The sequence below is a fragment of the Pelecanus crispus genome, chromosome 13 (genome assembly GCF_030463565.1).
Source record: "Pelecanus crispus isolate bPelCri1 chromosome 13, bPelCri1.pri, whole genome shotgun sequence".
In the NCBI taxonomy this organism is placed as follows: domain Eukaryota; kingdom Metazoa; phylum Chordata; class Aves; order Pelecaniformes; family Pelecanidae; genus Pelecanus; species Pelecanus crispus.
Window position 1 is genome coordinate 13773634 of NC_134655.1, and position 11540 is coordinate 13785173.

Sequence of the window (11540 nt, forward strand, 5' to 3'; positions counted from 1 at the left end):
AGGCATCAGCCAGCCACAAAAGCAGCCTCCTTACACATACCTGGAAGAGCTAACCCTGCTGCAAGGTGCAGAGGAGCCACAGTGGAGAGCTGGGCAGGGCCTGGAGGGGAGGTGGTTCTGCCTGCTGGCTCTCCTTGACACTGAAAATCAGGAGCTAAACCCAGGTTGACTCACCTCCAAACCCCGTGGCGCTGGGCAGCCTGAGCACCTCTGCCACCTCCCAGGCAGAGAAGCCATTCAGGAGCTGGACACATCCCAGTTGCACAGGGCTATGAGTACTACCGCAGGAGCTGCAGACTCCCACATGGGGCCAGATGGCTGCAGCAAAGCTGAGCACAGCCCCAGTCATGTAGCGCAAGATACTGCAAACAGCTCAGCTACATGAATGGCAAAAGTTGGGTTTTTACAGGATGAAGCATAACAATTGCTCCATGCAGCAAGCAGCCTTGGGTCAGCTGGAGACACAATGGGAAAGGAACATGATGCCTGGGGGTCAGGGAAGGATTGATGCTGGCCAGGAGGGGAGCTGGAGGCTGCCATGAAGTAATGCTTTGGTTCAAGACTAGGCTCACCATAGCTGTGAGACAACCTTGGACCTCAAATAGCGGAGCTATGATCTCTCTGTGCCAGGACACCTCCATGCTTCTCTGGGCAGACACCCAGAGCTGGCAGTCCAGCTCTAGCCCCAGAAGTGACCCATCTGCCAGGTGGGTGGGGAGCTCCCATGGGTCTTGAGTCTGTCCCAGCCCTATCAGTGAATATTTCCCTTTGTCACTCAGGCAGCCCACAAACAAAGGGCATCTGTGTGAGGAGGCGGGGGAGCTGTTCCACCACTGTTGGGGACTCATCTTTTAACCCAGGAACTCATGTAGAAAGGATGACCCTGCTCATCCCAGGGCTTTTGGCTGGGAATTCAGGTCATCAAACAAGGGGGCCTGTGTCTACTAGGGTGTGTGCCACCTGCTGTCCCAGCTTGCCTGGCCAGCTCCCCTCCCGGCTCTTCATCAGCCAAAAGGGGAAAGGTATCCTGGCTGTGTCACCGGCCCAAACTGACTCATTGTGGGAACAGAACAGAGAAAGGAACCTGGGGAAGTGTGAATAGTTCTTGCTCAGAGCTGGGCTCCACACTGGCTCCAAGAAAAGCAGGGACTTCCCCAAGCTCCAGATTTATTGGGCTTCATAGGCATCCTAGCCCTGTGTTATCACTAAGGGCTTGCTTTTCTGCAAGATCAGACAGTGGCTTCAGATACTGCCCAGCATCCCAGGAGCAGGGTTGAGTCATCTTTGCCTGGTCATTCCCGACCTTATCAGCAGAAGCTAAAGAAGCAGGTGGAGAACTGGGGCCACCACACCAGGACACAATGACTGCAAACCTGGTGTGAACATCCCACCCCAGTCCAGGGTGCACACAAAGAGCAGCACACAGTCTGTGCTGACCCCTGCGCTACTGGTCACCAGCACTGGGTAGCAGCCAGCTGGAGCAGGGGAGCCCTGGCCCTGGAGCACCAAACCCAGGGAAGTGCTGTGCCCCCAGCACAGAGGAGAGACCAGAGGACCCTTCCTGCAGCACCCCAGACAGAGCGTGTACTGTCCAGGGCCCATCTTGCCATGTCTCAGGGTGGAAATTGCACTTACAGGATATCCTTCCTCGCAGGGCCCGCACCCCCATACCTGCCCTCCCCACAGCACCCAAGGGTGCTGCAAGCACAGCACCCCATGGCCACCCGCTCCAAGCCCAAGTGGCACGAGGATGCGTCCCACAGCCCGGGGAGGGTGCGAAGCCGGGGCACCCTGTCCTCAGGTCTCAACCCCAGGGGTGCAGCGGGCAGAGCGGCCCGGCCCGTGGCGGGGAGGAAGGGAGGGAAGGAGGAAGGGAAGGAGGGCGGGAACTGCCCGGCAGGAGCGCGGGGCACCGGCCGCAATCCCGGTGCCGGTACCGGCAGGGCAGACACTTGTTGAGCACGGCGGGCCGCGGTGCCCGGCGCTGCGGGCCGGGCAGGGCGCTCCTTACCTTCCCGACGGATCATCGCTCCGCCGTGGCCGGCGGCCGCTCCGGTCGGTGCCAGCCCGCGAGCGGCCGAGCCGCCGCCCGCCCCGCGGGACCCGGCCGAGGAGCCGCCCCCCGCCCGCCCCCCGCCGGCACCGCCCCGGCACCGAGAGCGCACCCGCACCCGCCCGCTGCGCTACCCCGGGGCGCGGCTGCTCGGAGCCCGCCGGCCGGGGCGGCTCGGCCTGCGCACCCCGCCCCGGGAACCCCGGCGGGCACGCCCGGCCCGGCCTCCCCTCCCCTCCCTCCCCGCTGCGGAGGGCCCGGCCCGGAGGAGCCGCTCGGCGCCCGGCACCGCTTCCCCGCGCTGTCACTAGGTGGCACGGACGCGCCGCGGATCCCCGCCTGCCCCGGGCCGGTAGCGGCGGCGCTCCGGGCAGGCGGGACCTGCGGGAGAATGGGGGGCGGTGGTGCAGGGGAGAGGGAAAGGGGGAGGAAGCAGCTATGCCCAACTCACCCCTTGGGGGTCTGTCTATGTCTTTATTGACATAAATAGGTAGGAACAAGTAAAACTGACCCGATCCCCCGCTCCATGTTCAAGGCCCAGCTGCAAAGTGACCGATGCCGAGTCCCACCACTCCCCTCCCTTGCAGCCCCCTGTAGCCTTGCAGCAGCAGGAGCGTGGCCGTGGTCTTGCCAGCCCCAGACACCCTCCACCCCCAGCCCCTGCTCCCCTTCCCCCCCCAAGCAACAGGCGCTAACTGCTGCATGGGGCGCCAGCACCCTGGCCCACAAGCATGAAGCCAGCAGCAGCAGGGGTAGGACTGGTACCCAGCATGGGGGTGGGAGGAGCTCAGCTCCCCCTCCATCTTGGGGAACACCCCCCCCCCCCATCCTATTCCTCAAGCCATGTGGCAGGGCAGCAGCACTTTAAACAAGGTTTCCCATCACTAGCTGCAGACAGGCAGAGTCTGCCCTGCCCCTGCACCAAACAGCAACTCAAACACCCACTAGTCTCCAAACCCCAGGGCAGAGGTCTTAGCTCCAGCACTGCTGGGTAATTTACTCAGCCCCCAGGCACAAGCCAGCCTCGGGAAACCCCTGCAAAGGCTCTGGTTCCTGGCTGCCAGTGGGGACTGGGAATCCAGTTCCAGGTCTTTTCAGCTGAGGGCAGTTGTGCACCATGCAAGGAGTCAGGAAGGCTATGGGGGATGGGGAGTCTGCAAGGGAAAGGAGCCTCGAAGCTGGCCTGAGGAATGCTCCCCGCTTGAGCTGTGCAAGGCTCTGGCTGCCCTTCCCCATGGCTGATGCAGGCCCAAGGGGTCACTCTTGCATCAAGCTGTTGATCTTTGTGAGCAGCACGTCTGTCTCGGACTCTGGGGAGACAGAGAGAAACAACAATCATCGCAGGCAGTCACCATCCCGCAGCGACAGGCAGAGCGGCCTGAAAATCAGGTTTGAGGAGACTTAGGGACTGTAGGATTCCCCAGCTCTGTCCCACAGGGCTGTTTGCTGAGGGCAGGACAGGAACTCCCTGGGCTGGGATTCCCTTCCCTCCCCCAGCCATCCCAAACTGCTCTGTCATGTTCTGCTGGAGAAAGCTGTCTGTCTGCCAGGGACAGCCCCACAGACACAGCCCGACTCCAAGGGAGGGGAGCTCACATGCGTGTGCACTCACCCACTGGCCGTCTTCTCTGGGAGCATTTCCTAGGAGATGGAATAGGATCAATGTTAGCACGTCAGTCTGGCCTGCCCCATCCCTCCCCCAAGCTCCCAGCTGTAGACTGTAGTGCCCCTCAGGACACACAGTCCCACAGGGATCTGCTCTCAGTGCCTGCAGCAGTGGTAAAGGAGCAGGCCCCAGGCCCTGGGGTGCAGAGCAAGCTAGTAAGGGTGAACTAAGGCATCCAGCAGCTCAAGGAAGGGTCAGGCCAGAGTTTTAGCTGCAGCCCAATGACACAAGCTGCCTCCCCACACTGCTGTCTCACTTAGCCAGACAGGAGAGGACCCCCCAGGACCAGAGTCCAGACAGGGGCAGCAGCAGATATGACTGGGTTTGGGTATGTACTGGGCACCAGAGCACACTACAGCCTCCCCCAACAGACCTGACCCAGGAGGGGGAAAGGGATCAAACGTACTTCAGCAAGAAGAAGGCCCAGAGGATGGCAAGGAAGGAAGTGCAGTCTACAACAATCCAGATCATGAGGTACGTGCTGCTGGGCTGCAAGGCAACAGGACAAGCCATGAACACCAGCCAGGGGTGGTGTGCTGCTAGCGCAGGCCAGCCTGCTGTGCCAGCAGTCCCTTCTGCGCCAGCGGTCCCTTCTGCCCTCCCTTCCAGGCAGCTGGCTGCCCAGGGCTGCTGCAGAAAGGGACCCACAAGTGCCTGGGGCACAGGGCTGTGGGGCAGGATGAAGGATGGAAGGGTCACTTACGAGCAGCCAGATGGGGTGTTTCATCGCCTTTAGCACCTGGCAGGCATTGGTGGTGACAGAGCTCACCCCAGAGCACCACAGCACAGAGAAGAGCCAGGGCTGGTTCACCACATACAAGTTGACAGAGATGTTGTCCTGGCGGTACTGCCTGCATAGGGACAGCCGTGGTCAGAGCAGCAGACAGCAGGGTGCCGGCACACTCGGGTACAGCCAGAGAGGACTGTATGTCTGGGATGTGATCCAGCATTTGCAGCCACATGGAGCAACTGTCTGGAGAGCCAGACCCAGGGCAGATTTGCTGGCAAGGCAGAGGACTGCCGCTGGCTCCATCCATCCCCTGCACCAGCCCTGCCTGACAAGGCGTGCTTGTCCGCAAGGCTGTAGTGCACACCCTGCCTTTCCCAGCAGTGCTGCAGCACTCAGCCTCAGCCAGCCCTTGCCTCTCTTGGCCCCTGGGACAGAGCTGGTACAGTGTCCAGGCCCCACAGCTCCCAGACTCCTAGGCACAGGGCTCTCACCTGATCTCCTCAGGGCTCATGTCCTGGTAGGGCAGATTGACATGCAGCAGTGGCTCCTTCTCATTCTGGAGTCTCTTCCGGCCATAAACTTGCTGAACGCCTGGGGCTTGCTGTTTGACCTGTTCCCTAAACCCATCTGGCAACCAGAGGACCTAGGCAAAAGCCAGAGAGCACATGCAGAGGAGAGGTGCTCCAGAGAGCTTGCTCTCTTCCAATATTTCCTTGCAGGTCCAGGCACACATGGCCTGCTCAGACAGCTGCTTCCTGCCCCCCTCCATGCTCAGCTCCTCCATGAGGATCTCAGCCAGCACAGTCTCCTAAGAGCTTGTGCTAGCCAAGAAGTAAGCACAACAGACCCCACTCAGGGGAGAAAGCAGTTCCACCCTAAGAAAGCTGCAGCAGTTATGTCCTTTCTGGGTCCTTGAATGGATCAAGCCGTGCATGCTTTTGGCCCCAAACTCTGCAGCAAGAATGCACCTTGGATCAGTGCTACAGCACAAGTCTTTGTTGTGTCCCCTCCTGCTCTGCATTCCCAAAAAGCCAAGAATGGAAAGCGATTTGGGTGCTAATTCATCCCCTCAGGGCAGCACGTGTCCTGTGCTGCAGAGGTTGGATGAAGTGCAAAGGCAACACAGCAAGAGTCCAAAAGCTGCAGGGAGAGGTGTGGCACAGTGCTGGGAGGTAAATGCCTGAGCATTATTTTCCTGCTCTTGCAGGTCCCCTCCCTAGACTGAATCACTGTTTACGCACCAGAGTGGCCAGTGCTTCGGAACCAGAGTATTTAGAAGGGTCTGAAGCTGTAGGCATTAACCCTTAATTATTGGCAACTTCTCCCAGCTAGAGAATCCCACACCTGGACAGGGTTCCCCAGCAGGGATCGCATATGGAGATGTGGTATATGGGGTGGCAGGGCCTGGCAGTGGTGGGGCGGTGGCCAGCTCACCTGCTGTAGTGGGATGCCTGACAGCAAGATCACTTCCAGGGTGGCATTGACGAAGCTCTGGTAGTTACTGTGGTTCTCAGGCCGGAGGTCAAACATGATGGAGATATTGCTCTGCTTCGCTGCCTCTAGCGCCTGTCCCAAGGATGGGATCCTCTGTTTAGCTGCGTTGTAGCGATCGCCAGCAGAAAGACTCTGCACAGTGGGAAACGGCCTCCGCTGCAAGGGTGGGAGTTAGTCATCATAGGCAGACCCCTGTAAGCTTCCACCTCCCAAACTGGTGCACATCTCTGGCTCTCAGTTTCCTACACTGGCCTCTCCACATGCTCTCCAGTGCAGACAGGCACAGAGATCCTTCCCCTGCACATCCATGGGACACCTTTACCCTTCTCCCCACTAACAGCACAGTTCAAGCAGCCCCAACACCTGTGGGCATTCAGAGCAGCTCAGCAATTGGTTAGTCACCTTTTGGGAAGAGCCTGCCACAGCTGCCTCCAAGCCCAGGCAGGCTGTGCAGTTCAGAGTAAATGCATGAGACATCTCCCCTCAAATCAGCCTCCTTCATGACTCAGCTGAGCAGTGAGAACAAACCCCAGCTTGGGGCATAACCACACCCAAGGGATTCGGGCAGGCATAGAAGTGCTTCTGCACCCTGTCCAGGTGTCTGCCAGGACCAGTGCTGCAGAGGGAACCTTCCCCAGGGCAGGGCTCGTGCTTCACCCACAAATGCACCCATCCCTGACCAGCCACCCCAGGGGCATCCTGACCTCCAGGAACCAGCTGCCAGCATCCAGCTGCTGGAGGTCTGTCCAGTTGAAGGCAGTGCTGTTCAGGGCAGCCCTCTCAGGGAATACAGCCTGCACGTTGGTGGTCCTGGTGAGTTCCTCATCATGCATGAGGAATGGGACGCCGTCAGCACTGGCAAAGGAGCAGAGACAGAAGCTCTGTGTTGCAAGCTGTTTTGTTTCCTGTCCCTGCCCTGGCATTTCTGCCCCCCCCCCCCCCCCCCCCGCCACTCTTCTAGGGTAACCCCCACCCTTATGCCTACTTGTGGTCCTCTACACAAAAAGGTGAATGTCCAGAAAGCACAGAGTACCTAGAGACCCAGCCAGGAACCAAGTAGTTCCTGGCTTGCTGCAACAGCTGTCCCCATAGTAAGATTGCATGAGATGAACTAGAGGCAGGGTCTGTTTTCCAAGCAGTGCCCTTCCCCTGATGGTGCTTCCCTCCTAATGCCCTGGAAGGCAACCTGCGTGGGGAAGACAGAAACCCAGTACCTCTCCCAGATCAGTGGGACACCAAGCTGGAGCCAGTCCCATACTGGGAAGGTAGAAATGGCAGAGCCCTTTGAACAGGGCTGCCTCCAAATGCAGGCTATATCAGTCCTCCAGGTGTGTTCCAGAATGCCCTACGTGGGAGGCGAGATCACAGGATACACAGGCCCCTTCCTCCCTCTAAGTCCCTGCTGCCCCTTTACCTCACCATGACATCCGTCTCAAAGACTTGCACATCACAGTCCACTGCCTTGTACAGTGACATGAGGGTGTTTTCAGGGGCCAGCTGGAAAAAGAACAGTGTTAGTGCAGAGGGCACAGGCAGGAAGGGGCAGGAGGCACCCACTCACCCTGCCTGGCTGCCCCCAGCAGCTTGGCTGGGCTCTAGGGCAACCACAATGAGACTGGGGTGACCCTGGTAGGGTGGGGGATGGAAAAGGGCTGGGTGCAGACAGCCAGAGCTTGCCTAGTCCCTGCTTCCCAGCCCGCACTACACAGCCAGGCTTTCCACTGAGTTGCCTGCTCCTGGTTCAGCAGTGCTCAGCAAGCCGCTCTGCTCTGCAGCTGCCGCACTCACCCTCCTCACCCTGTGCTCACCCATCCTCCAGCCTTGTGCTGCCCTGGCTGGTGTGCAGACCGCTATCTACTGGGCTGGCCAGAGCTTGTCCAGGCCTGCAGCAGCAAGGGTCTGATGCCAGTGCCCCATGGCTAGGCATAACCTGGCTCTCAGTGGCAGAGCAGCCTGCCCCATCCACCCCGACCCCTGTGCCAGGACGCTGCCAGTGCTGGTCACTCACCATGGGGGCTCCTCGATGGCCAACCAGGGCTGGCTTGGGGGGCAGCTGGTTCTCCTCCATGATGCAAGGGGACGTGATTCCCATGGGAGCCAGATACAGCACGATCATCACCATGCAGTACACAAGCAGCAGAAACACCTTGAGACCTGCAGGCAGAAACAGAGAAGATAGAGGGGTGAGGTACAGAGGAATATTTTGCAGGCTGTTAGGAATAAGCCAAGGCTGCTTCACCTGGCATTAACTTATGGTTGCCCTAGGCCAGGCCTAGCATCCCCAGCTTCAGGAACATGCAGATTTATTCTTGGCCCACTACAGGTCCTTGCACCCCAACCCAGCACTTCTGCAGGACTTAGTCTGCCATCCATAGCAGCTGCAAAGCAGCGAGGGCTGAAGCTGCACCAAGGGCTGCGCATAAGAAGCGGCAACCAAGAGCAGGCATTACTACCAGACTGAGTCCTGGGGACCTGTTCCCGCTGCACCGATGCTCTCTGTGCACCATTCTGCCGTAAGTGCTGCTCAGTCGGGTGGTAGGAAGCATGGCACCAGCCAAGGAGGGAGGTGGAGACCTTGGAGGGGGATTACCTGTGTTGCGTGTGCGGTAGATGAAGCTGGCCAGGGGCCAGGCAAGGAGCGTCATTCCCCCCACAACTCCAATGTGCAGGAAGGGACCTGTTGCCTGGAAAGGCAAAGGCAGGGTGTCAGCTGGCACCAGTCCAGCCCCTGTCCCTAAAATCCTCATGCTCCAATGCCAGGGATCTGCCACTGCAGCCAGCACCGCTGGAAGAGCCACAGTGCCAGGAGGGAAGGGCAGGCTTCTGGGGGCACTGAACAGACTCCCCACTCTAGTCCAGCCACTGTTCATCACCCTGACTGCAGCTGCTCCAGGCAGGACTGCAAGAGCAGGAGGAGCACCTTGCCAGGCCAGACAGCAGAAGTTAAGGGCAGGGAATTAACGCCCATGGCACACAGCCATGCTGGGGGCTCCAGTCACCACCCTTCAGCTCATCCCCACAGGCCAGTTACTGGGTGCAGCGGGGGAGTCTCTGGTATCGAGGTGACTCACCTGCAGGGAGATACGTGCACTTCTCCACTCCTCCGCCCACTTTATTCCCAGCCCTGTGAAGGCTGCAGCCACCACCAAGGCAGTTAAGATCAGCAGGGTCTGTGGGGCAGGGCACAGGGCAGTTAGGAGAGCACACAGCATTCTGCCCTGGCAGTGCAGGCAGAGTCCTCTTCATCCCTTCCTCCTGAGCCCCTGCAAGTCCTGCGACCCCACTTCCCCCATCTGGGTTTGCAGCTGAGCTCTGTACCCCACGCTTGGAGCAAGGGAAATGTTCTCATCTCAGAGATGTGTGGCTGGGGGACTAACAGCTGCAGCCCAGCTCAGCAGTAATACACAGCCACTCAGTGGGGTCACAGCAGCCTTATGCAGCCCCAGTAGGCTGGTCACAGCTTCCCAAGGTTCAAGGGCAGCCAGGGCAGGCACCATCTTCCTGCACCCCCAGTCTCTCACCTTGTGCAGCCAGTGTAGCTTCAAGGGCTGGCCGCAAAGCTGCAAGCACAAAGCAAGGACCTGTGAGAAGAACAAGGAGATGTCAGAGCTGGGTTGTACCCCATACCTCAGCCCTCTTAAGGGCACAGGATTCAGCCACAGGAGCTCTGGCCCCCCGACGTAGGCAGGGTCTCCAGCCATGCTTGGGCTGACACAGCTCCCACAGGCCAGATGCTGCGGGCTCCACCTGGCTCTGCACAGGGCATGGCCGCCAGCCTGTGCTCAGCACAGCTCTGTACCCCCATTAGCCCAGGTGGGATCAGTGGGGCTCACCAGCAGCACAGCAGAGTAGGTGATCAGCACGGCTGTAGCTATGAGCAGGACCAGGGACCAGTCTAGCCACAACTTCCTCTGCTTGAAGATGAACCTGCCAGCAAAGGAGACAGTCAGAGGGGGAGGAGGGACATGGGCAGCAAGGCTGGACATGGGATCCTACTCACTCATTGAAGTTGTGGAAATCATTGAGGATGATGATGGCGAAGTAGAGCCACACCAGTGTGAAGAGGAAGACACAGAAGAGGAAAAGGAACCAGCTGCAGTCACACTGAAAGCCAGAGATGACAGCTATGCATATACCTGCAGGGCACCTAGCCCCTGAGACCCCTGGGGAGCACCCAGCCTGCAGCAGGGTGCACAGGGGGTCACAGCAGGCACTGGCCTCATGGGTTCAGGCACTGAACTGCCCCATGGAGAGGGAACAGAGCTCCCTGGGAGAGCTCTTTTGGCTGGACCCATGCTACAGGAAGATGGACCAGCATCTCCTACAAGCTAAAAAGCTGCTTATGCCAGGCTGGGGAGGACAGCCCCTGTGGCAGGACTGCATCCTTTCCCATGCAGCAGCCCCTGAGAGCAGGCTGGGACTTTGGATGCAGGAAGGGGCAGGGAGCCAGGTCCTGTTCCCTTCTAGCTGGGTGATCTGTGGGCTGGGCAGAGAGGGGTGCTATGCCTCAGAGCTGCCATTGCAGCAGTGAGCCTGCAGACTGCTCCTGCCTGCCCAGCCAAAACCAGGTCCAGCTTCAGGGTCTCCAGCCCCCAGCCCCATGTACATGGGGAGGTGAGGGGTGCCACAGGTGCTGAACAGTACAGCTGGCAGCCTGGACCAGCTCGTACATTCCAGGCAAGATGGGACAAGCAGTGGCACAGCCGCTCCCATGGGAGTTGAAGACCTCAGAGAATCCCAGGGCCTCACCCCTCCCAGATTACAAATTGCCGGGGACACCCCCTTCCAGCACCCCATCGGCGGGGGCCGCACCCAGCCCAGGAACCGTGCCTCCCACGTGCCTTGCCAGGCACTCAGCGCCCCAGGACTTGCCCACCATGCTCAGCCCTCAGGGAGCACAGCGCTCTGCTCCAGGCACGTGCGAACCTTGCCGCAGACACACGCTCAGCCAGGGAGGGGACGGCCATGGCTCAGCCTTGCTGCTGCCAACATGCTGCTCTATCCTTCTTGTCACCCAACGGGGACAGACAGCTCACCCTCTCACTGCTCCAGGCTAGGGCAGTCCCTGGACAGAGAGAGGGTGCCTGGTAGCACCCCAGCTCTCTTGGGGCTCAGCCCTGGGGAGCAGGACCAGTGGCAAGGGGTCAGCAGCCCAATGTCTGGGCTGAGCGCCCTAGCTAGAGCCCTTCCCCACCCCAGCCACCATTCTGAGCCTCCCATGCAGGGGCTGACCAGCCCCAGCTCAGCATCACCCGTAGTATCACCTTGGTGGTTCTCAGGCCCCTGCTCTTCTCCTTCTTGGCAGTGATCCACTGGCAGCTGTAGAGGCAGAGCAGGCAGGTGGCACAGGGGCGGCAGCAGCCAGGGGGATCTGCCATAGCGCCGGGCTGTCCCAGGCCAAAGGTCAGGTGTCCTGCAGGGGATGCACACAGTGTGTTGGCACAGACCTCCCAACACACACCACTCCCTGCCCCATGGGGATGGGGCACTGCAGCATCCTGGCTCCAGGTACCCTGGCAAGTGGTTGCCCCAGAGCCCTGGGACATAGCAGGGCTGTTGGCTGTGTCCCCAGGCAAGGCATGGTGCCAGGGAAAGCA

General features: G+C 59.9%; 2 protein-coding genes across 2 annotated transcripts in view; both read right to left on the reverse strand.

The window, feature by feature from the left end:
• Nucleotides 1-2027, reverse strand: part of DLG3 (discs large MAGUK scaffold protein 3) — a 77741-nt gene extending 75714 nt beyond the window's left edge. The window contains exon 1 of the mRNA XM_075720789.1: nt 2012-2027. Within this exon, the coding sequence (XP_075576904.1) occupies nt 2012-2027 (16 nt within the window). The remainder of the gene's footprint in view (nt 1-2011) is intronic.
• Nucleotides 2028-3310: 1283 nt separating this feature from the next.
• On the reverse strand, nt 3311-11321 carry GDPD2 (glycerophosphodiester phosphodiesterase domain containing 2). The gene is made up of 15 exons (XM_075720704.1): nt 11208-11321; nt 9944-10047; nt 9777-9870; nt 9465-9524; nt 9015-9113; nt 8534-8627; nt 7952-8097; nt 7358-7440; nt 6648-6798; nt 5884-6099; nt 4941-5092; nt 4423-4570; nt 4126-4208; nt 3666-3694; nt 3311-3363 (listed from the first exon to the last, which is right to left on the reverse strand). The coding sequence occupies exons 1-15, from the start codon at nt 11319-11321 to the stop codon at nt 3311-3313; spliced, it is 1626 nt and encodes a 541-aa protein (XP_075576819.1).
• Between the last annotated feature and the right edge of the window lie 219 nt (nt 11322-11540).

Bases quoted from the DNA above. Each gene is read 5' to 3' on its own strand.
- GDPD2 (XM_075720704.1), bottom strand. From the start codon at position 11,321: ATGGCAGATCCCCCTGGCTGCTGCCGCCCCTGTGCCACCTGCCTGCTC. The intron at 9,871-9,943 runs GTGAGTAGGATC...CTTTGCTGGCAG, and splicing joins GATTTCCACAACTTCAATGA to GTTCATCTTCAAGCAGAGGA. The intron at 3,364-3,665 runs GTGAGTGCACAC...CTGTCTCCCCAG, and splicing joins CCAGAGAAGACGGCCAGTGG to AGTCCGAGACAGACGTGCTG.